This window comes from Mchenga conophoros, linkage group LG22, assembly GCF_057382185.1.
Source record: "Mchenga conophoros isolate Kocher_MC1m ecotype Shallow Benthic linkage group LG22, M_conophoros_male_GT1.1, whole genome shotgun sequence".
Classification (NCBI taxonomy): Eukaryota; Metazoa; Chordata; class Actinopteri; order Cichliformes; family Cichlidae; genus Mchenga; species Mchenga conophoros.
In genome coordinates, this window is record NC_140546.1 from 12,384,294 (window position 1) to 12,405,442 (window position 21,149).

At 39.7% G+C, this 21,149-nt stretch overlaps 1 protein-coding gene across 1 annotated transcript in view; it reads right to left on the reverse strand.

The window, feature by feature from the left end:
• Positions 1-6,735: 6,735 nt before the first annotated feature.
• The window catches only part of LOC146548913 (prolyl endopeptidase), a 15,600-nt gene continuing 1,186 nt past the window's right edge, over positions 6,736-21,149 (reverse strand). The window contains exons 2-15 of the mRNA XM_085262500.1: positions 19,293-19,367; positions 19,051-19,184; positions 18,811-18,941; positions 18,487-18,696; positions 18,267-18,388; positions 16,099-16,204; positions 15,168-15,359; positions 13,253-13,450; positions 12,755-12,858; positions 11,526-11,662; positions 9,569-9,663; positions 9,328-9,459; positions 8,501-8,657; positions 6,736-7,317 (exon numbers count right to left, since the gene is read on the reverse strand). Of these exons, the coding sequence (XP_085118626.1) occupies positions 7,023-7,317; positions 8,501-8,657; positions 9,328-9,459; positions 9,569-9,663; positions 11,526-11,662; positions 12,755-12,858; positions 13,253-13,450; positions 15,168-15,359; positions 16,099-16,204; positions 18,267-18,388; positions 18,487-18,696; positions 18,811-18,941; positions 19,051-19,184; positions 19,293-19,367 (2,088 nt within the window). The 3' untranslated portion in view covers positions 6,736-7,022. The remainder of the gene's footprint in view (positions 7,318-8,500; positions 8,658-9,327; positions 9,460-9,568; positions 9,664-11,525; positions 11,663-12,754; positions 12,859-13,252; positions 13,451-15,167; positions 15,360-16,098; positions 16,205-18,266; positions 18,389-18,486; positions 18,697-18,810; positions 18,942-19,050; positions 19,185-19,292; positions 19,368-21,149) is intronic.

Below are 21,149 nucleotides of genomic sequence, written 5' to 3' on the forward strand. Positions count from 1 at the left end.
TACGAGCACATTTTTTTCCTCGTTGTCTTCCATGTCAGATGTTGAGGTTTAGATTGGATAGTCTTATCCCGGCTCATTTTATTATGGAGTTTTCTGTAAACACTAGAGACGACTGTGTGGGAAGATCTCAGTAAATCAGCAGTTTCTGGGATATTAAGAGTAGCCCGTCTGGCAACAACAACCATGCCATGCTCAGAGTCACTTAATTCACCTTTGTACTTCAAACCAAGCATACTGTATACATACATACAGTGCAAACTAACCAGTTTAGACACACTAAACTGCCCAGTATTCTCATGCAACCCTTGATATCAGTTTGTTTCGCAATACAATTCATAAAAATATAACTCAGCAAAACATCATAGATGTGAAATTCTACAGTAAATGAGGGTGTTACATTTAAGATTCAAATTTCCAGTTTATCAAATTTCAATGTTGAGCAACCCTTACCTTTGAAAGTAATCTCTCGCCTTCTCACTCATTTGTTGTTTCAGCACTAGAATTGACACACCACATTATTGCCAAGCTTCAAATAGAGAGACTAGCTATCACTTCTCAAAAAGTAAAGCCGAGTCACTTAAACTGCTTTTAACCTCTCAAAGTTCACAATGCAACAAAAGGAAAATCGAAACCATATTCTCTCAGGTCAAGGCCGCAGCAGTGTCACTGCGTGTGACTACCACCTGCCCTCCAGCAAAGCCCTGGGATTTGTTTCAGTCGGCGTGCAAGAGCCTTCTCTTTCCACAAGATCTGCTATTGACCTATTGAGCAAATGGCACTAGGTTACCAGTTCAATGGCATCCTTTCCCTTCCTTCTCGTCTCAACTGTAACCTTAAGCCTAGCTCGATGCTTCATTATCAATACATGTTTTTGTGTCGTATTTAAGGTCGTGGCCCTTGCTGGGGAATGGAAAATAGACAGTCAAACTTCAAACAAGAAGAAAGAAAAAAACTTTACATGCAGATTGTTTTAATTTAAAAGTCAGTTGTGAAGTGTGTCCACCAGGTGGTGCTGTGTAGCAATGTTTGACCATCTTTAATTTCCTTTACGATACTTTAAGATTGTTTCCATAAATGTTATTTCTCATGTAAGAAAGAATTACTTCAGAATGAAGTAAAAAAAGGCCCTGAAAACACATTTATTTCTTTAACCTTCTCCAACCTTAAGGACATCTCGTACTTATTTGTTTACTCTTCTCTTATGAGGTTAATACCTCGTATCCACTTACAATAAACTTCAGCTTTTGGTTACATCCTCTAGCTATTTCTATTCCCAATTTTCTCTTGCACTTTCTCAGCATTACCACACCATGTCTGTGAAGTCTCTCTGAGGACTGAGGTTATATTACTTACTGCTTTATCATGTAACACCCACCTTTAGACCAGCACCGAGCGTATGGCAAATAATTGTAAATGCAAATTAACTCTGTGTAGGATTGCTGTAGGCAACTGTGTGGGTGTGCAGGGGGGAGTGTGGTGGAATGTGTTTCAGTCCCTGCATGCAAGGGTCAGCGTGTGCACAATACTGCATGCATGTGCATATTAACTGTGTGCAAATGTGCTGCCAGTGCGTTGAGAGTTCATCGGCATTCATTAGAGAATATGATCTTTTTATTTAGCTCATAAAGTTGCAGTACCAATCCATACCTTTTATATTAAAGTCTTATTGGAGCTGAGGATAGGAGTCTGAGATTGAATGAGTTTCATCTCTGAGCCATCGCTGACTGAAGCTTTGTAAACCTCCTACACAACCAAACATCACCTCCTCCGGATGCTGTCTCGCAGACCCGTGCTAAATGGATTTGAACTCCTGCTGCAATAACACGGGATTTGGATAATTCATTATTGGAGGCTTATCATAGCTTGCATTCAAGATGTTTTCCTCATCAAAACTCTTTTATAAGGCTGAAAAACAGAGCATAAGTGGTTGATTTAAAGAAATATTTTTCACATTTATGGACAAAATATGAAAAGAAAAAAACTTTTCAAGTGTTGAAAGTTCTTCAAGTTCATAAATTCTAAGCAGACTTCTATATTTGGGCACAATAACAAAATATAGCAGAAGAGATATTTTGCAGGCTCTTATCTACATAATGTAAATTATGAAATCCTAATAGCCTTTGAGAGTTAACTCCTGCCTTCTCTGGGTCACAAGCTATCTTAGCAGCTTTACTCTTGCTAAATGAACCAAATAGCGGGCATAATCATCTGCTATCTTCTTTCTGTCCCCTTGCAATACAATATAATAAATGCTATTACTTTGAGTGTGATGCTTTAGTATGCAAACAACATACCCAACAGTACATCGCTTCGGTGGCAAAGGGGGAGTTGTGTTAGTCTGTGTTTTATCAGGCTTCTCACGGTTTGAGAGTAAATCTTCAATCAGATTTGCCTGTTTATTCACTGTAAATGAGACTGGGACAGGGAGTTGGACAGCAATTCTTCAGAGAGACTGATGAATATCATGTTTCAAAATTCAAAATGCAGATTGCACGATCTGAAAGCCATCACACCGACGCTCAAGTCAAGCATAAAGTTTATTTTGAATAACTTTATAAGTAATAGTGAATTGAAATACAGTTTTTGGTCCTCCTATGGCAGACTTTCTTTTCAAATTAAACTTCAGAAAGAAAAGCTGCATACTACTAGAAGAACTATAGTGCTGAGGAATGGGTACATCATGGTCATTTACCATTTAAAAAAAAAAAACATCATCTCACGGATGACTCAGACACATGGTGCAGAGGCGAATGGATGAAGGGGCACAAAGAGGCCTAAGATGCTGCTGTGCCGATGTCTGCTACCGCAGTCCCTCTGAGGAGAGCTGTGGACGAGAATATGGCTCCTGTGGCGCGAGTATGAGTGTCTTGCAGAGGCTCTGCACCTGCTGTTATGTATACTTGCGTGCAAGCATTACACAGCCAGTGAGCCAAATGCTGTTTTGACAGAGAAATAGCTTATGAGAGTCTTCTGAGGTGGACAAACAGTTGCTGCATCTGCCTCGTGTTAGTGGTGCACAAAACATAATGAGACAGAGGACTGGGCAGAGAGATTGCTCAGCTGCTTCATTGTTCTGAGCCAGGGGAACAAAAATGGCCTTCTAGTTAACCTTCAACCTAGAAAAGTTGTTTGAGGTGTAAAAATGGAGCTTGGTTGTAAAGTGGCTGTGGTCCCACCGTGTCTTCACTAATTACAAGACAAGATAGTGGGGCTGATAACATGCATAACACTGTTTAAGGTAAAGCTAAGAGCAACAGTTTTCAGAGACAGCCTTTTGAAAGACATTTTGACTGTTGGCTCAAACTGTGATGCGCAGCACCATCGATATATCACACTGTGATGCCAAAGACAGGTCTTAGTTGTGTGACTCCTTTCAAAAGGCAGTTAACAAAGGATGCACAAAAACTGAAATCTCTTTAAGCCTTCATGACAAGATAAGACAGCAGTAGCATACAAGGCAATCATAGCTGGAGCTAGCTCTTTTGGTACGAATATTTGGAGGTCGGACAGCACTGGAGACAGATGGCGTGATATGGAGTCTGAGCCTCCCTACATGCACCAGTGCTGAAAATCAATACATTAACTTGGAGCACTTAACAGGCATAAACAGAAGTACTTCCCCTTGGGTACCATTTTTAGGGTAGCCTAACATCTACAGACACTCCCACTGATTCGCGTGCCCTGTCTAGCTGTGATAGCACGAACAGAGCTACCATGGTTTTTCTGTCAGCATATGTAATATGACTGGGAACAACCAGGGCGAGAGAAATCCACTCCTACTTTTGTGTGCTTTGAAAAAGGTTTTATTGGGAGAGAAGCTGTGCCAATCTGAATAAATCCTTGGGTAAGATGTCAACACCACTCTATGTGGTGCCTCTATGAATGGCCAGAGCTCTGTGCAGTCAAGCCACAGCGGGGAAGGGATGTCTGACCTGTGGCTCCTGATCATAAATGTCCCTGCCTAAGGGGCTGTGAGCAGGTGCCGAGTGCTCTGTCAGGACAGAAGTGTCTCTAAAATCTGCCAACTACTTAGTGATGGCCAAATGACTACAACATTGACAGAAAGAGCTGATCCAGCAGGGCTCACAGATGCAATGGGAACAGTGAAAGCAGCAAACAAGGGGCTCTCGATCGCTCATTATCAGACTTCAATGCTCCTAACTGGAAACAGAGCTAAGCCACTGGAATCTTGCCCATTGTCTTCTGGGATGTAGGGAACCCAAAAGTTAAAGTGGTCCAGCTCTGCTTGAAATATGGGACTACATAAGTTCAGCTGGCCTTCCCCATTATTTGGGACACCGTGACAGCTCATCAGCACATCTCCACTTAAGCGAGAGACGACAGAAGTACCAAGCCAGACCTGCTAGCTGGGGTCAATGTATGATCGGAGGGATACAGTCAGTGTGGCAGCAAGGCACAGATGGACACCGCTAGACATTTTTATGTTATTCATATCACTTGTGGACTGCTTGACTGCAGATACAAAAAACATGGTAGAGCACTAAAGCCACATGATTGCTATATACTGCATATGCAGACTTGAAGGGGCTCTGTAGGGAGAGCAAAGAAGATCTTCAGAAGTCCACATGCATGAGGTGAAAAACAACATCCACAGTTCTTAGCATAACCAATAACAACAACAATTAGTTGCAAAAATGAGTTGCAGTTGTATTTTTGGGTTTAATACTACTGGTTAAACATGCAATTTAAAGACATATTCAATTATGAGGAAATTATTCACACATCGGTGAAAAAAAAAAGGATTCAGGTCAATCTCTCAGTACTATGGAGGTTATTCCCAGCCAGTCTTTTGCCAGTACGACAAACCTTTTAGTAAAAAAAAATGACTTTTGCAACTGAAAATCAAAGAACAAAAACTCATTTAACAAAAAAGAAAAAAAAGAGTCCAGAAATGTAAGAGGAGGAAATGCCAGAGAAATAGCAAAGGAAGCAAAAGGATTCAAAGAGGCACATGGGAAAGCAGACAACACCTCTGTAAAGACATTAGTGATTCCCAGCTGCGTGTTGAGAGCCCTCTCCCCTTCTTGTCCTCCCTCTATCCCTCACTCTCACCGCTCCGTGTGAAGATTAAAGCAAGCGGCATAAAGGGGAGAGCAGTCCACCTCTAAGCTAGTGTGAAGGGGAAACTTCCCCCAGCACAAAAGTTCTGCTCTCCGCTCTTTGCTGAAGCGTGCCGCAGCTCAAATCGGCTTTGAGAAATTAATCCCTGCATTATGGAGGGAGTAAAGTAAACAAATGGAGGACAGAGCAGGGACCTGCGAGTGTGTGAGACGGGGGGAAAAGGAGAGAAGCTGTGAGGCGATGAGGCATTTGTTTGTAAAAGCTTGCGTTTCTCCAGAGAAAATGAGATGTGAAGGCTGTGTGCGCTTGTACATGTGTGAATGTGAGTACAGTGAGAAGGAAGAGGGAGCTCAAGAGGTGACGGGTGGGTGAATGAGAGAAATGAAGCAGCAAAAGCTTGTCCGGTCCTGAGGGACACTCCTGAGAGAAGAGCATCACAGCCTCTTTGCTGCGTGATCTTAAACCCCTCACTCCGTCTCTCATATGTCCAGCTTATTACTGCCTTTGTCTTTCCTAGCTACATTCATCCACTTTGCCCCTGTGGCAGAGTCATTGTCTGCAAATCCTCCTCCTGCTGCCTTCTCTGCTCCCCCTCTCCTTTTCCCACCGTATCTCTCCACCGAGAGGTACTTAGATAAGGCCCAGGGTTCAGTCTGACGAAATCAGAACTTCCCACTGAGCCGAGATTAAACTCTGAGTGACCGAACAGACAACTTCGCTCACTCTCTGTGGTTAGCTGCCGGAGAGCTTCCATCTCTCTTTATGACAGTTTAAACACCCATGTGTCTCACTACCCGCCGAGACTCGCATAAGTGCACTTTCAGTCAGTCTGCAGTTCTCTGTTGCCACTCACTGTCTCCGTCTATCATCGCTCTCCATCTCTCAACTTTTGTGCAAATACTTTAAAGGCTTCCACACATTTCTAGCACCTCCCTCTCCCCTTACAAGTTCATTACCATTTGTCCTCATGCTTGTGTATTGGTTTGTTTGTTTTTTTACTGTGTTTAGAGATCCATCATGCCCGTCTTTATTCACCAGCAATTTGATCCAATCTCCAGCCAGAGTAATCAGCATAAAAATAAATAAATAAATAAATAAATAAATAAGTGATTTAGTGGATTTCATCTTGCTAGTTGTTTTTTCAATTTTTAATTCTACAAATCCTATCAAAAAAGCGGCTTAATGCACTGATACCCGACTAGCCTTTGACCAAGAGGTGTTAGAAGGGGTTGAAGTGAGCTTTTGCAGTCCCATACTGCTACTTGGTGGTAGATGAAAGAACTACACCATAAAGTAATAACTACTGAAAAGTGACAAAAAGCAACCCTTTAGATCAGGGGTGACTGAGAACAAAAGATGTGGGGCTTTTTAATTGTATTTTCTCAAGTTTTACAGCTTTTCCTACTGATGAAGACATTCCCACAGCTGTTCATATGCCACAGTGACACTTTTGCTATGATTTTGGTAACAGTACTTCTGTTGTTTTGGTAAAAAAAAAAAAAAAAATTCCAATAATTGTAAAACATTATTTTTACACTATTGCACTTTTATTATAAAGTTATAGACTTTTGAGCTGCTCTTTCATTATGACTTACATGTCATTTCTCATTAGGTCTATTGTAGAAGACAATAAGATTTGACAGACACCATGGATTATAATGCAGTAAAGGTTTTATTGAAAATGCTTCCATCCAATTCAAGTCATTCACAAAGTTACAGTGTATGTTTAAAAAAGTCTGTGGACTTAATTTCTAAAATTTATTTCTTACACTTCTCTAATTCATTGCTTTAGTTGTAGCAGGACTTTGTTTAAACAGATGTATTCTTATTTTTATTCGAGAGTATGCATACCAAAGTATAAAAGTAGAAATGATTCATCCCTAAGAAAAGCCTCGACTGCTGAATATATGTTTTACTTCCCTTTTACTGTCATGTTCTCATCATTCCCTCCATTTAAGGCCTAGTGTCTCGGCGATAAAGGACATGATGTGCGTGTCCTCCAAGATGGCCTTGGCAGTAGGTTTCCCTGCACCGTGCCCACTACGGGTGTCCACCCTGACCATCAGAGGCTGACGCTGCACAGAGCTGCTGCCAACCCCATACTGCAAGGTAGCACAGAACTTCAGTGTGTGCAAAGGTACCACACGGTCGTCATGATCTGCTGTCAGAAGCAGGACAGCAGGGTAAGGAGGGCCTGAGTAAGGTAGGTGCGGCAAATTATGGAGAGGAGAATACCTGGAGAGAGGATGACAAAGATCAAAAGGAAGGAAAACATGAGGGGAGTCTCTTAACAGAGAGAACAAAGATCATAAGAGATATTTGAAAACTTTCATTTGCTATTCAGTTGTTCGGCTGTGATCTTTCAGGTTATGCGGGCAAGTGCAGCACTGCGACTCGACTTTCAGATTACTGAAAACAAGACCTGACGTGAATTCACAACAACATGCAGAGATTCTTCAGTCGTGAGTCAGAATAAGGAACACACAAAAAGGGAGCTATCAGACGATCCATCTGTTGATTAACAAAAAACATCAAAAGCTTTATCAAAACAAAGATCCATCATTAAAACAAAAGTCTCCCTTAAAAAGCTTTTTTGGTGATAGACAAGAGAAAAAAAAATCATGGAAAGCAAAAGTGCCATTTGGATGAGAACATGCAGTGAATCTCACTCAACCAACTTTACTGAAACCTGGTTCAAATTCAGACAACGCAGCTCGATGTTACCATTTACTGCCGTTTTCACACTTATACTCATATTTGTAATTCTAAAAATATTTAAACTAATCAAAGGAACAGTAATGATCACAATTATAGAAAGTGATACTTTAAACTTTGGTACATTTTACTTGGTTAGGTTGAGAGTTATCTATATACTTATTTTAATCTGTGTACCTGACTTTTCTTACTCTAACTTGCTCTGTATTGTGATATACAGTTTATTTCTGTTAATTTAAGGCTTTGCTGTGGACATGTGCTGTGGTTTTCAAAGTCTGTGTGGTCAAGAACAGTGTTAAGGTTTATCAGGCAGTAGGTCACCAAGACTTTTAGTGTCACGTTGCATTTAAAGACTTCAAAAGACATCAAAAGTCTTGCTGTAGCCATTTGAAGCATGGAAACGAAACAAAAACCATCATCGTCTCTGTATTCTGACATGTAATAATAATAATATGTACAAGTACACCTCACTTTCAGAAAAAAACTACTTTGGCACATTATATTAAGATGTCACTCAGCTTAAGTATTACATACTCAGAAGTAAGTTCTCCCAACCGACCGTAGATTTATTTATTTTTTGCTAGTTTTTAAATAATGCGATCAGTCATCGCAGTGGAGACATAAGTATGCGCGCGTACATACATATAAAACACCATCATGGATGTGTACTTTAGCTGTTTGTTCAGTGTGTGTTTTTCCATACTTGATGAGCCACTTGAACTGCTCCGGATCGTCAGAACAGCCGTAATCAGTTGTCCAAGCGTGGCCGATGGTGAATTTGTGGAATTTCAGCATATCCATAACGCCCACTTCAGCTACAACACAGCCAAACAGGTCTGGACGTTGAATCATGCATGCCGCTGTGTGTAGACTCAGAATTAGTACTGCACATTCTGTTTGCTTACAAACACACATGCATCTCAATTACTTCACACTGTAGGACACAGTCACTTCTAAATGGCTATTTACACACCAGGGAAGCAGGCATTAGTCGGGTTTGTGCGATGCCATATGGCAGCCAGCCTTTGGTAAATGATGTGACTAAGCACTGTCTAATGTGGTGTTTAATAGCGAAATTAATTGAAGCTAAGCAGCTAACTACTGTTAGATGAACTTGACATTAGCAATTATGACAAAGAAGTACTATAAAAGAACACGAAGCACTGATGTGGATGCAGCTGAGGCCAATATCATAGTGTTTTTGCCCCCCCCCCTTTTTTTGTGGCATTAGTAATAAATGTGAAAACATGAACCTGTACTGGACTGTTACAGGTCTCATGGGTTAAATCACAGAGAAGAGGGAGCTCATCTGGTAAATTGGGGAGGAAGTAGAGGTACAGTTCCATTGGCTAATTTCAGCTATAAAAATAACGAGCAAGGTTCACACAGCTTCCCAATCTGAACGTGCAGGCAGTGGACTGTTGCATAATGGTTTCCCAGGTATACTTTTAAAACTCCCTCTGGCCTTTTCAGCAGCTATCCCACTAAAAAACATAAAGCACAGACACACACAGTTGATCTTGTACTTACCCACTAGCAGCCCTCCATTAGAGGCTCCATTGATAGCAATGAGGCTTGCTTTAGTGTACTTCTCCTGGATCAGGTACTGTGCTGCACACTGGAAGTCATCAAAGCAGTTCTGCTTGTTCGCCAAACTGCCAGCTACAAACAATACACAGCAGAAGTAGTCGTGTCAATTCCGTAAAAAAAAAAAAAAAAACCCCACACAATTACTTGCTTACATACTACTTATGTCCATGTCTTTTTGTACCTTTGTGCCAGGTGAGGCCATACTCGCCACCCCCTCTGATGTTAGCCACTGCTAGCACGCCTCCGAGGTGTTTCACAAAGAGCAGAGAGGCAACACTGACCACATACGAGAGAGAATAAAGACAGAAATGTTATAAGAGCACATTGTACTTAAAGAATACTGACTAGAAGTCTATAGGAAAAGCATTTAAAGATAAAGGTAGCGTTGGTCCCATCCCTGCCCCTGAAGAGCCAATCAACCCTCGAACTAGAAAATAATAAATAGACTGTATTGTTGCACTGCTGAATACACAACAGTTTCAATTATATGATGAGAAACATATCTCCCTATCATAGTAAGTTCATTGTCCTTGCTAACTATATGCATAATATGCATTAGTATGCCATTAGTTCACTGTTCTGGTGACACTGATCGTGTCAGCACTCCAGATTGACTCTTTCATGAAGTTGTAAAGGATTATACAAAGTTACATGACAAGGACAAGTTTTTTAAGCTTCTTTTTGGAGATTTTTGATTATTCCTATTATATTTAATTAGTCATGCTGTTTTTATATCACTGACATTCAAGTTAGCACCGTTTCCCCATTCATTTAGAAAGTGGTGTCAAAATACTGCTAAAAAAACCAACACTTTCTTCTAGAAAGGCCTTCACAAAATCACAAGCGTATGCCACGTAACAAGCATGGTATTTAGAAAACAAAATGCAGAAGTAGTGTTATTGGCAGTATGACACTTAAGTTCACAATGCGGTTTATTTAGATGTGACTGGCTTTACAACAGTACACATATCTAAGCAGTTTCTTTTTCATTAGCACTGAATACACAGAGCGTTTCTCAAGAAATACTAATGCATACATCCACACCCAGTCACTTACAGAGAATCCAACCTCATCAGTACTCTTTCCTCCAGAGATGAATCCAACCAGGTGTAATAAAAGCTCACTGATGGATGTAATATAGTCATAAAAATAAAAAAAAATACAACCTCTTCAAATTCTAAGGTTTTCCTTATCAGGACATAATAAAATCATCTGGCCCTTAGGTTATAAAATTAGGTAAATGAACAACAACAAATGATATTACACCCTGCCATTATTTATCTAACAAAAGGTAAGGCCAAAATGCACATACAAAGACTTTCAAAATCACCTTTGGATGATTGATCTGTGTCTTCTAAGCAATCTCTGCTTTTCCATTCTCTTTCTAATTCTAATATCATGAGCCTTAATACATAATTGGCTAACTGAGGCCTTGCCGAGTCTGAAATTTAACTATGGAATTTTTATTGCAATTTCCCTGAACAATGTATGGCACGACCCTTCTGACCTCAAGAGCACCAGCAAATCTACATGAAGAAACCTGACTGAAATGCTGTGCCTGTATAGCCTCATATGCTAGGACCTTTTCGGAGTTGTGCGTAAATGAAATTCCTCAAACCTCAACGAACTGAAACAATGTTGTAAAGAAGAATGAGGCAAAATTCCTCCACAATGATGTGAGACACTGATAAACACTGATAAAGTCCTACAGAAAGGTTAGACTTCAAGTTGTTCCTGGTAAAAGTTGTTGTGCAAACTACTGAATCATAAAGTTTTCCACATAAAATTTCTGTATTTTGGCTTAATTTTTGTTAAATAGCAAATGACAAGACAGAATAATAGAAATCATGTCCAGATGGGCAAAAACCTTGAACTGAGAGGGTGTCTTGTCTTCTTATTAATTTAAAATCTCCAGCTTACAAAAAAGTTGAATTTTCACTGTTAAATTATGAATGATGAATCAGGGTTCATTCAGTTTAAGAGCACTGGAATTATTTAGCAGGACCATCATTATGGGTTATTGTATTTAACCTTGTTTTTCCACTATTATAGTACCTACCATCATTGATCACACTGTTCTGAAGTACTAGGAAAAGTACATTAAAAGAAGACAGCTTTGACAGCAGAGTCGTACTTACTTAAAGTATGGTTGTATGGAGTTCTCAAAGCCTCCATATCCATAAAGTAAAACAGGATTACTCTCATCTTTCTGAATGGCCTTAGCATGTACTAAGAACATAGGGATCTTGGTTCCATCTTTACTTGGATAGAACACCTGGTACGTAGAGAAAAATGCATTATTTGATCTGACATGTGTCAACCAACGGCTTCTTTTCTTTTTGATATATTATTTGTGACTTCCTCAACCATGGTGAACAGAATTCTGCTAATTCTGCATCGTGTGTATTCAAACAGTAGATGTGACAATTCATAACAACTATGCCTCAAAATGACAAATGTTTAGAAATCAATACAAATAAAGTAATGGGGACGTTTAGGCCTCAGAGACCCTAAATATGCAGACACGCTTCTTTAATACAACACCAAAGAGTACATCCATGTACTGTCACATGTAAAATGAGTGTGATATATATTAGCTCTGAAATGCCTATATTGAGTCCATGATCCACTGACGTGTTGAAATGCTTTGTATTCTGTAAGGAAATGCTTTTAAATTCCACTCTCCCAGCTCCTGCTGTATATTAGTCAACATAGGTGACTTATAGTCAATAGAACAAGTCTTATAGTACACTGTGACTATAAAACTTTGAGTAAGAAACTTAATTTTTCAAGGGTTTCTAGACTCCTGCTATGCTGGGATTCTTCTTCGCAGGCCTAAAGACTCTTTTTTTTTTTTTTTTTTTAGCTGCAGTCATTTTCTGTAGTCATTCAGCCCCCGTCCTTATTTAGTCCATCAATGGTTTCTTTTTTTTTTTCTAAACTTTTCACACTCCTCTAAGTTGAATGTACATTTCCTGTGTGAAGTTTCCCATTTCTGCTTTTTTTGTTGTTGTCTCTTATTATTACAGATAAGGTGCCAGAGTCAGTTCTTTGGTTCTTGTGTTGGCCATCTAGCACCGATTGCAAACTTAAAGGCTTTTATTTGTCTGGGCAATTCACAATTTACCACTGTCAGTAAGTCATTAACTTGTATTTGCATATCTCAAAAGAAGCATTAAAATAGCTCTTTGTATAAAATGATAAAGCGTGGGGTCATGTAAATAGCATGAAATAAAAGCTAGATCCCAAAGTCAAATTTCTAAAGCAGCAACATCATGACTCTGAATATTAAAAGTACTGTTAAAATACATAACATTACAGTATGTTCTACTGAAATTAAGCAGATGACCAGAAAGAGTGATATTACCTGTCTGGTCTCAATGTCTTCATTTTTGATACCCTTTACCTCCACCTCTCTGAAGACTTTGGGTTCTGGGTTTGGCTCACTCAGGTCACAGTGGTAAATGATACCTGGATACAGCAGAAATCAAAGTTAGACTTCCAGTGTGACTGGTTGCATTTAAATAGTTAAATATATGGTCATGTTATTAAGAAATTCTGATTATATCATGCAAATTAATTCCATTTCAAAAGACATGATCTGCAACTTTAGTAAAATAGGCTAATTATACGAGTATTTTATGTTGCAATTAATCCTCTGTTGTAATAACAATAACAAACAGCTGCACATCAGAAAGCATTTAATCTGTTAAATACGTGCCTTGGTCACATACAGTTACTTTATTGAGTTTTTGGAGAAGTAATTGCAATAATATTTGTATATTCTTTTTTGCATGGAATAAGAAGTGTATTTTATGTGGTTCATATTCATGGAAAAACTCAAGTATATAAAAACTGGAATTGCCTGGTGTAGTAAAGGAGGTAAACTTGTAGAAGAACTCAGAGTGTTTCTTCTTGCAGCTCACTCCGGCCACAGTGCCCACATCCAGTGGCAGGTCTCTGACAAGCCGGCCTGTAGACAACTCGTATACTTGCAGGATATCCTTCACATCATGGACATAGTTGACCAACAGATGGTGCTGGTTCACACAAGACACAAAGCCTGCAGGAAAATAAAGGAGGAAGTAATGCAAAATGTCTTGGGGGGGGGGGGGTTGTCAAAAACAATGTATCCAAGCGCGGCACTGTATTTCTGTCTTTGTTTTCCTTTCTACATCACACTATTTATACTTCCTCCTCCTGTCGATTCCTGACAATGATCTCAGCAATAAGGAGTAATCCCATGATTACTCAAGTATAAGGCATAAACACTTTTCAACATGAATATATAAAATAGTTTTTCAGTTAAGTTTTGTAATTAATGCATAACTACATGTGCAAAGGGCAGAATAACTGCAGGAATAAACTATAAATCCATGTTCTGTCCCTAATAAAGTCCCAACAGCCTACAGATGTTAAGATAGCTGTGGTAGTATCTACGTACATTATATGCGATAACTACAGTTCCATGCACGGCATTTTGTCCGTTTCAAGACAAACTGTTAAATGTTGAAACGGTGACTTTATATTTAATCCTAGCGCTATTATATTATACAAAGTACAAGGATCACAATTAGGCTACATTTGGGAGTGTTTTGGTAATAACAAAACTGTGATGTTGGGCATGTAGTTAAACTGGAATGCTACAGAGACCACAACGATTTATCAGCTTAGAAAATTACAGAGGAGAGCAGTCAGTTTTGTCTTGAACAGGTTGGTGAACCTGAGTGACTAGATACTATCACATGAAACCATCAATCCTTTATGTGAATGGCATTTTTTGACACCATGGCAACAAGTGTGTGTTACTTTACCCAAGCAACACCAAGCAAAAAAAGCAATTTAAGAATATTTAAAGAAAAAAAAACAGAAACCAAGAAAAAAAAACCAATACCATTGCCAGTAATTACTTAGGAAATAACTTGCACTAGTAAAGAAAGTATTACTGGTTTCATTTAGTAACATTATTTAAAAAAAACCCTGAATAGTCAGTTTATGAAAATTTCATTGCTCTTAATAATACCTGAATTAGTTATAAAGTTTAACTCAATAGCTGCCAACAGTAACTGAAACATTATGTTGTTTAATACAACACTGTAAGCCCTTCATAAAATGTGATTTAAATTTCCTTTAACAATATAGAATTTACATTATTATTTTTATCAGTCCAGTATTGCCCAAGTTCAAATTTCAACTATGTTCCTCTTTTCTCTTTCTTTAACATGTGTAGTTTCCCAGTGTGCCAAGAGCTATACAGCTGTTTTTACCACAAGTAAAATGTTGTGACGTGTTGTTCGCACTTCTCAAAGGTAACATGGACATTTGTGTATGTTTCATTCATCTCCAAGTACAATTACGGTCATTCAAGTGACACGAACAAAGAAAAAAAAATTACAACACAAAGTGCTTATGGACCAAGTTTCACTTTTTGAGCAGAGTTCCCTCTGACAAAGGTTTTGAACCACAGACAGACATGCAAGTTCCCGATTGTTGTGGCTGGACCGTCATCGAAACATCAGGACAGAAATTCGGCTTAAAACTATTTTGCAAGATTTTAAGAGGTGAATTGTGGAAGTACAGTTCTATGAATAAACCCTTCACACATTTCTAAGGACTGTTTCAGATGCTGTCGTGCGTTTAGCAGCAAGTTTGCTTTTATTAACTCTCAGACACTGCATTGCAGATAGTTCTCCACAAAAGGAATGTACTAAGACTACATGCCACTACATAATTCATTCTCTATTACAGTATGTTTTAATGACATTTCCATTTTATCTCACCCAGGACATCTTTATCATGCTGTGGTATGAGGGTAGTCCAGTGCTGTCTGTCTGGTTTCTCGATGTCTATGTTGATGAGACAGTATCGAGGCGCATCCAAGTTGGAGCGGAAAGTAAACACAGTTCCCTCATTGGTAACATAAGAGTACTGAGCCTCAAAGTTGTCCACAAGTTTGACCCACGGCAGCAGACCTGCAGAAGTACATAAATAAAATGATATTTATCACTAGCAGTGAGTATTAGGAACTAGTATTAGCTTATAAACCCTCATTTGCAGTGGGTTGTAAAAAACAATAACAAGTTTTCATAGCAGGCTTGCAGTAGAAGGTTTCACAACTTCTGTGTGGGAGGATTTCTTTTCCTCAACTAAAAACAGGCCACATTTTGAATTTTGAAATCTCAACATTTACTTCACTAATGGTTGAGTCACAGGCATCAGTTCGTGTCTGCGTTGACACGTCTTAATGACAAAGCTGGCGTATTTTTCACAAAACTGCCCGGGCTACTTAGAAGCTATATATGTTGACACTGAGTCATGCTGCAGTCCATACTGCTTCATAAATACTTCTCATGAAAGATGATTTGTTCATTTGGGGTGAATTGTAAAGAACTGACAGTTCTTTACAATTCAAATCATTTTTAATGTTCTTTGCATGCTACATACAAGTCTGAAACTTTTCACAAACTTTTTCATGCCACTTAAGACACTATCCTCCAACAAAATAACTCCCAATTTGTGGCAATTCACAAATTAATACAGGCTAATGAGGTAAAGCTGGGAGGAAACTAACTACCATGAACCTGAATTTACCTGTCATGGCCAGATCAGCATTTTGCACTGTGATGCAATAAGAATACCAAATATATACCTGTGATCTTACATCTCCATAACACACATGAGTTATTGCGTTTATGAGTATTTAACACAGACCTTTTATGCCATCGGGGAGCTGCTTTAGGTCGCAGTACCACAGCTGGTTGACAGGCTCACAGCCTTCAGTGATCGACAAAACAGCATATCTGCCGTCATCTGATATCTGGGAAGAGGATTATTTTTTAAAGTCAACACAGGGAGGGGAAAGAGAATTTGAGAAGCAGCTGACATGAAAATGCCAATGTAGGCTTTGCCATAAAAGTATAATCTTTGCTCTTAGAATCCCCTAAAAAGACGCACTCATACAGTGGGGCAAAAAAGTATTTAGTCAGCCACCGATTGTGCAAGTTCCCCCACTTAAAATGATGACAGAGGTCAGTAATTTGCACCAGAGGTACACTTCAACTGTGAGAGACAGAATGTGAAAAAAAAAATCCATGAATCCACATGGTAGGATTTGTAAAGAATTTATTGGTAAATCAGGGTGGAAAATAAGTATTTGGTCAATAAGAAAAATACAACTCAATACTTTGTAACATAACCTTTGTTGGCAATAACAGAGGTCAAACGTTTACTATAGGTCTTTACCAGGTTTGCACACACAGTAGCTGGTATTTTGGCCCATTCCTTCATGCAGATCTTCTCGAGAGCAGTGATGTTTTGGGGCTGTCGCCAAGCAACACGGACTTTCAACTCCCGCCACAGATTTTCTATGGGGTTGAGGTCTGGAGACTGGCTAGGCCACTCCAGGACTTTCAAATGCTTCTTACGGAGCCACTCCTTTGTTGCCTGGGCGGTGTGTTTTGGATCATTGTCATGTTGGAAGACCCAGCCTCGTTTCATCTTCAAAGTTCTCACTGATGGAAGGAGGTTTTGGCTCAAAATCTCACGATACATGGCCCCATTCATTCTGTCCTTAACACGGATCAGTCGTCCTGTCCCCTTGGCAGAAAAACAGCCCCATAGCATGATGTTTCCACCCCCATGCTTCACAGTAGGTATGGTGTTCTTGGGATGCAACTCAGTATTCTTCTTCCTCCAAACACGAGTTGAGTTTATACCAAAAAGTTCTACTTTGGTTTCATCTGACCACATGACATTCTCCCAATCCTCTGCTGTATCATCCATGTGCTCTCTGGCAAACTTCAGACGGGCCTGGACATGCACTGGCTTCAGCAGCGGAACACGTCTGGCACTGCGGGATTTGATTCCCTGCCGTTGTAGTGTGTTACTGATGGTGACCTTTGTTACTTTGGTCCCAGCTCTCTGCAGGTCATTCACCAGGTCCCCCCGTGTGGTTCTGGGATCTTTGCTCACCGTTCTCATGATCATTTTGACCCCACGGGATGAGATCTTGCGTGGAGCCCCAGATCGAGGGAGATTATCAGTGGTCTTGTATGTCTTCCATTTTCTGATGATTGCTCCCACAGTTGATTTTTTTTCACACCAAGCTGCTTGCCTATTGTAGATTCACTCTTCCCAGTCTGGTGCAGGTCTACAATACTTTTCCTGGTGTCCTTCGAAAGCTCTTTGGTCTTGGCCATGGCGGAGTTTGGAGTCTGACTGTTTGAGGCTGTGGACAGGTGTCTTTTATACAGATGATGAGTTCAAACAGGTGCCATTCATACAGGTAACGAGTGGGGGACAGAAAAGCTTCTTACAGAGGACGTTACAGGTCTGTGAGAGCCAGAGATTTTCCTTGTTTGAGGTGACCAAATACTTATTTTCCACCCTGATTTACGAATAAATTCTTTACAAATCCTACCATGTGAATTCATGGATTTTTTTTTTCACATTCTGTCTCTCACAGTTGAAGTGTACCTCTGGTGCAAATTACTGACCTCTGTCATCATTTTAAGTGGGGGAACTTCCATAATCGGTGGCTGACTAAATACTTTTTTGCCCCACTGTATAAAACAGAGATAGCTGGGTCTTTAATCGTTTTAAAATACCAAAATGGACAAAAGATGCTATAATCCAATGCAATTTGCAATATTAGGTTCATGTAGTTTGCAGAAAACTAATTTAATTTTGGTAGCAATCAAATTCTTCTCTTTTCTGACAAGAGTGTCAACTCCTTAGAGTAAGCATTGCAATGGTCTAATGGGTTTCTTCCTTTTAAAACAGGAACGAACCATTAGCAGACCCCAACTCAATAAGGGTAACACATCTGCTCGAGCATGCCCGGGTAGGGCACTAATGATTCAAGAAAGCTATAGACTTACGGTCACTGCACTGTGCCACTTGGGATGGTCAGGGAACTCTGCTACCAGAATGTCTTCTGACTGGTTGGTGCCAATAACATGGTAGTAGAGCTTCTGATTCATGTTGCTGGTGGTCTCAGTGCCTTCAGCGAAATACAAAGTAGTTAAATACTAAATACGTTTCAAACTAGATTAGTTAAATGTGTTGTTTCTGTTTATTTGCACAATATCTCCTCCTAACCATCAGTTTTTCCTTCCTGGCGTGGGTAACAGTTATAAAAGATGCCCTTTGCATCATGAGTCCAGGCCAAGCAGCTGAATTTAACCCTTTCCAGAACGTCAGGCAGTGGGCTGAGGTCATCGGCCTTCATGAAATGCACCGTTACCCAGTCTGAGCCACTGCTACTCAAACCATAAGCAAAAAATTCACACTCTTCTGACAGTCGCCCCACTAAATGGAGAAGGAGATGAAAGAGATTAGAAGTTAGCAGTGCGAATTTAGTATCATTCCATCTCTGTTGCCTGTATGTCTGTGATCGATAACAAGTTCTGCAATTTGGCTAACTTTTCAGTGCCACAGTTCCATCTTCAGAAAGCTTATTAGGATCAAAGAATACAGTTGCAGGTGCATCGAGAGAGTCCTGCACATACAGCACATCCTGGTTCTGAAGCCCTTTGTTGTGAGAGTAGAAATATCTGAAAAGGTGAGGTGAGGGAAAGCATTGTTGTGACTTAAGCCCTGCAATTCAAGCTTGTCGCTTTAAGTATAAATGCTAATAACCATTAATTAAAATTCAGCTATTACCTCTTCCCCCTTTTGTAAGGGCAACTGTACTTGGGATAATTATAGACCTCAGTCAGCCGCTGATGGAACTGTGCCCGGATGGCGCACTGCTCCAGGTACGGCATAGTGAGTTTATTCTGCTCTTCAACAAAGGCCTGCGTAACAAAAATGACATGACAAGGGATGAAATGCAGATGGTTTTTTTGGGTGAAGAACCAACAGTAGCATTCTTCAAAAATAAATAAATAAAAATCATCATGTACCATTGTTTCTGCACCATCAGGGTCTTCCAGCCATGCATAGGGATCACTGATTTTAGTTCCATGGTAATCATCCACCTGTTGCAAAGATGCACAGAGAAACTAAACATGAACAAACAGGAATAAGCCGGAACAAACATACAAACACATAAACAAAGAGCGCGTCTCATCTTTGGCATTCAAACCTGATTTTCTTGACAGAAAGGATTGTCTCATTTATACTTCCTTTGAAAAGCATTTTTCTCTGGAACTGCAGAGCATCATACTTCATAACTGTCAACTGTATCAGAAATTTTTGGCTCATCAACTTGATGCTTATCAGCACTGGAATTTGGATTACTACTCCAAGCACTTTTGATAGGCCGACCTTAATGCACCAGTGAGCAGACTGGAGTTACTGCAAGTTCTCTTAAACCACAAACACACACACATACGCATTTCCATAATGTGCCCATTTCCACTAATCCAAATAAAAATTAATGTTCCAGTAGTTTTCTGTCAATGAAAAACAACTATTAACGCTTCAAAGAAATAAGGCCCGTCACATTTTCCACTTCGACCTGAAACCACAGCCCGTTGTCCACATCGCCTTTGACTTGTGGTGAAAAACTCATTTCAGTACCAGTTTATGGCACACATCAAGGACATTAGGTGGGGGAAAAAAAACCCATTTCACCGTAGATTGGAATCATTTTATACAAATTTTCTATACAAATGTATATACTGAAATGCATTGTTAGTTATTTTTAGGCAGTTTTAATTTAACGTTACACAAGATACATGTGGCACACCAAGCTTTTAAAATAGTTTAGAGTATAATTATGGTGGTATTATATATATTTCTTAACATCTACAGCAAACCCCTGGTCCAAATCTATGACAGGACATCGATACCAGGATACAAAACCACATTTTTCACTTCAGTCACAAGCCATCTCTTTTCTTGGCATCTCCCATTACACAACAGAGACATGTGGCATCAGATTGTTACATGGACTCTGTATGTGGGATGTACTCCCACTGACTGGCTCCTAAGAATTAAGAGGGAAATATGACCAAACTCTAAATGTGACATTGCAAAACAGCTCTTGTCCACAACCTACTCATATTTTATTTTAACAATACGAATTCACCACCAGTAGCCTGAGATCAACCAGTGTGAAATGTTTTACTTAGGATGGATGTTTCAAGTACAGCCATTTTTCACGTTCTCGAATGTCGTACTGTTAGTGCGAGACTCAAGTCTGGGAAAAATTTGCGTACAACAAAGAACTGGTTAATCCTCACCACATTAACATTTAGGCACCTTAGGCCCACTCTGCCCGTTTTTCTGTCTCTCCTTCTTTCAGCATGCCTTTCTTTCTATCTCTCTTTACTGAGTGTTGACTGAATGCAACCAAGCTAATGTCCTCCTGGAAAGACAGTCTGACTGGCTTTTTCACTACCTGCCTTCGTGCCTTCATGCCAGTTCAGATCGGGTGAAACACAGTAGTAAACCTACATCTCATAAACCTTAGAATGATCCCTGAGGCAGTGTGAGACATCCTAAGATTAGAGACAACCTTTACGTCGGCACAGGTATGGATCGGCTGGTCATTTTAAACATTTGTGGCTTATAGAATGGTAAATTTTCAAATAGTAGAGGGACCTGTCAGTTTTTATTTATACTCAAAAACCCACACGAAACAAATTTGCATCACATTCAGTTTAGCTTTGAACCATCAACGCATGCATGCATACATGTCTAGTCATGTATGCATGCATGCATGACTAGACATAGATGTCATAACTCACAATTCTAAAGAATAAACCTGAAACTTTTATAGCTGCAGTATTTTATTTATTTAGTCACAAGTAACT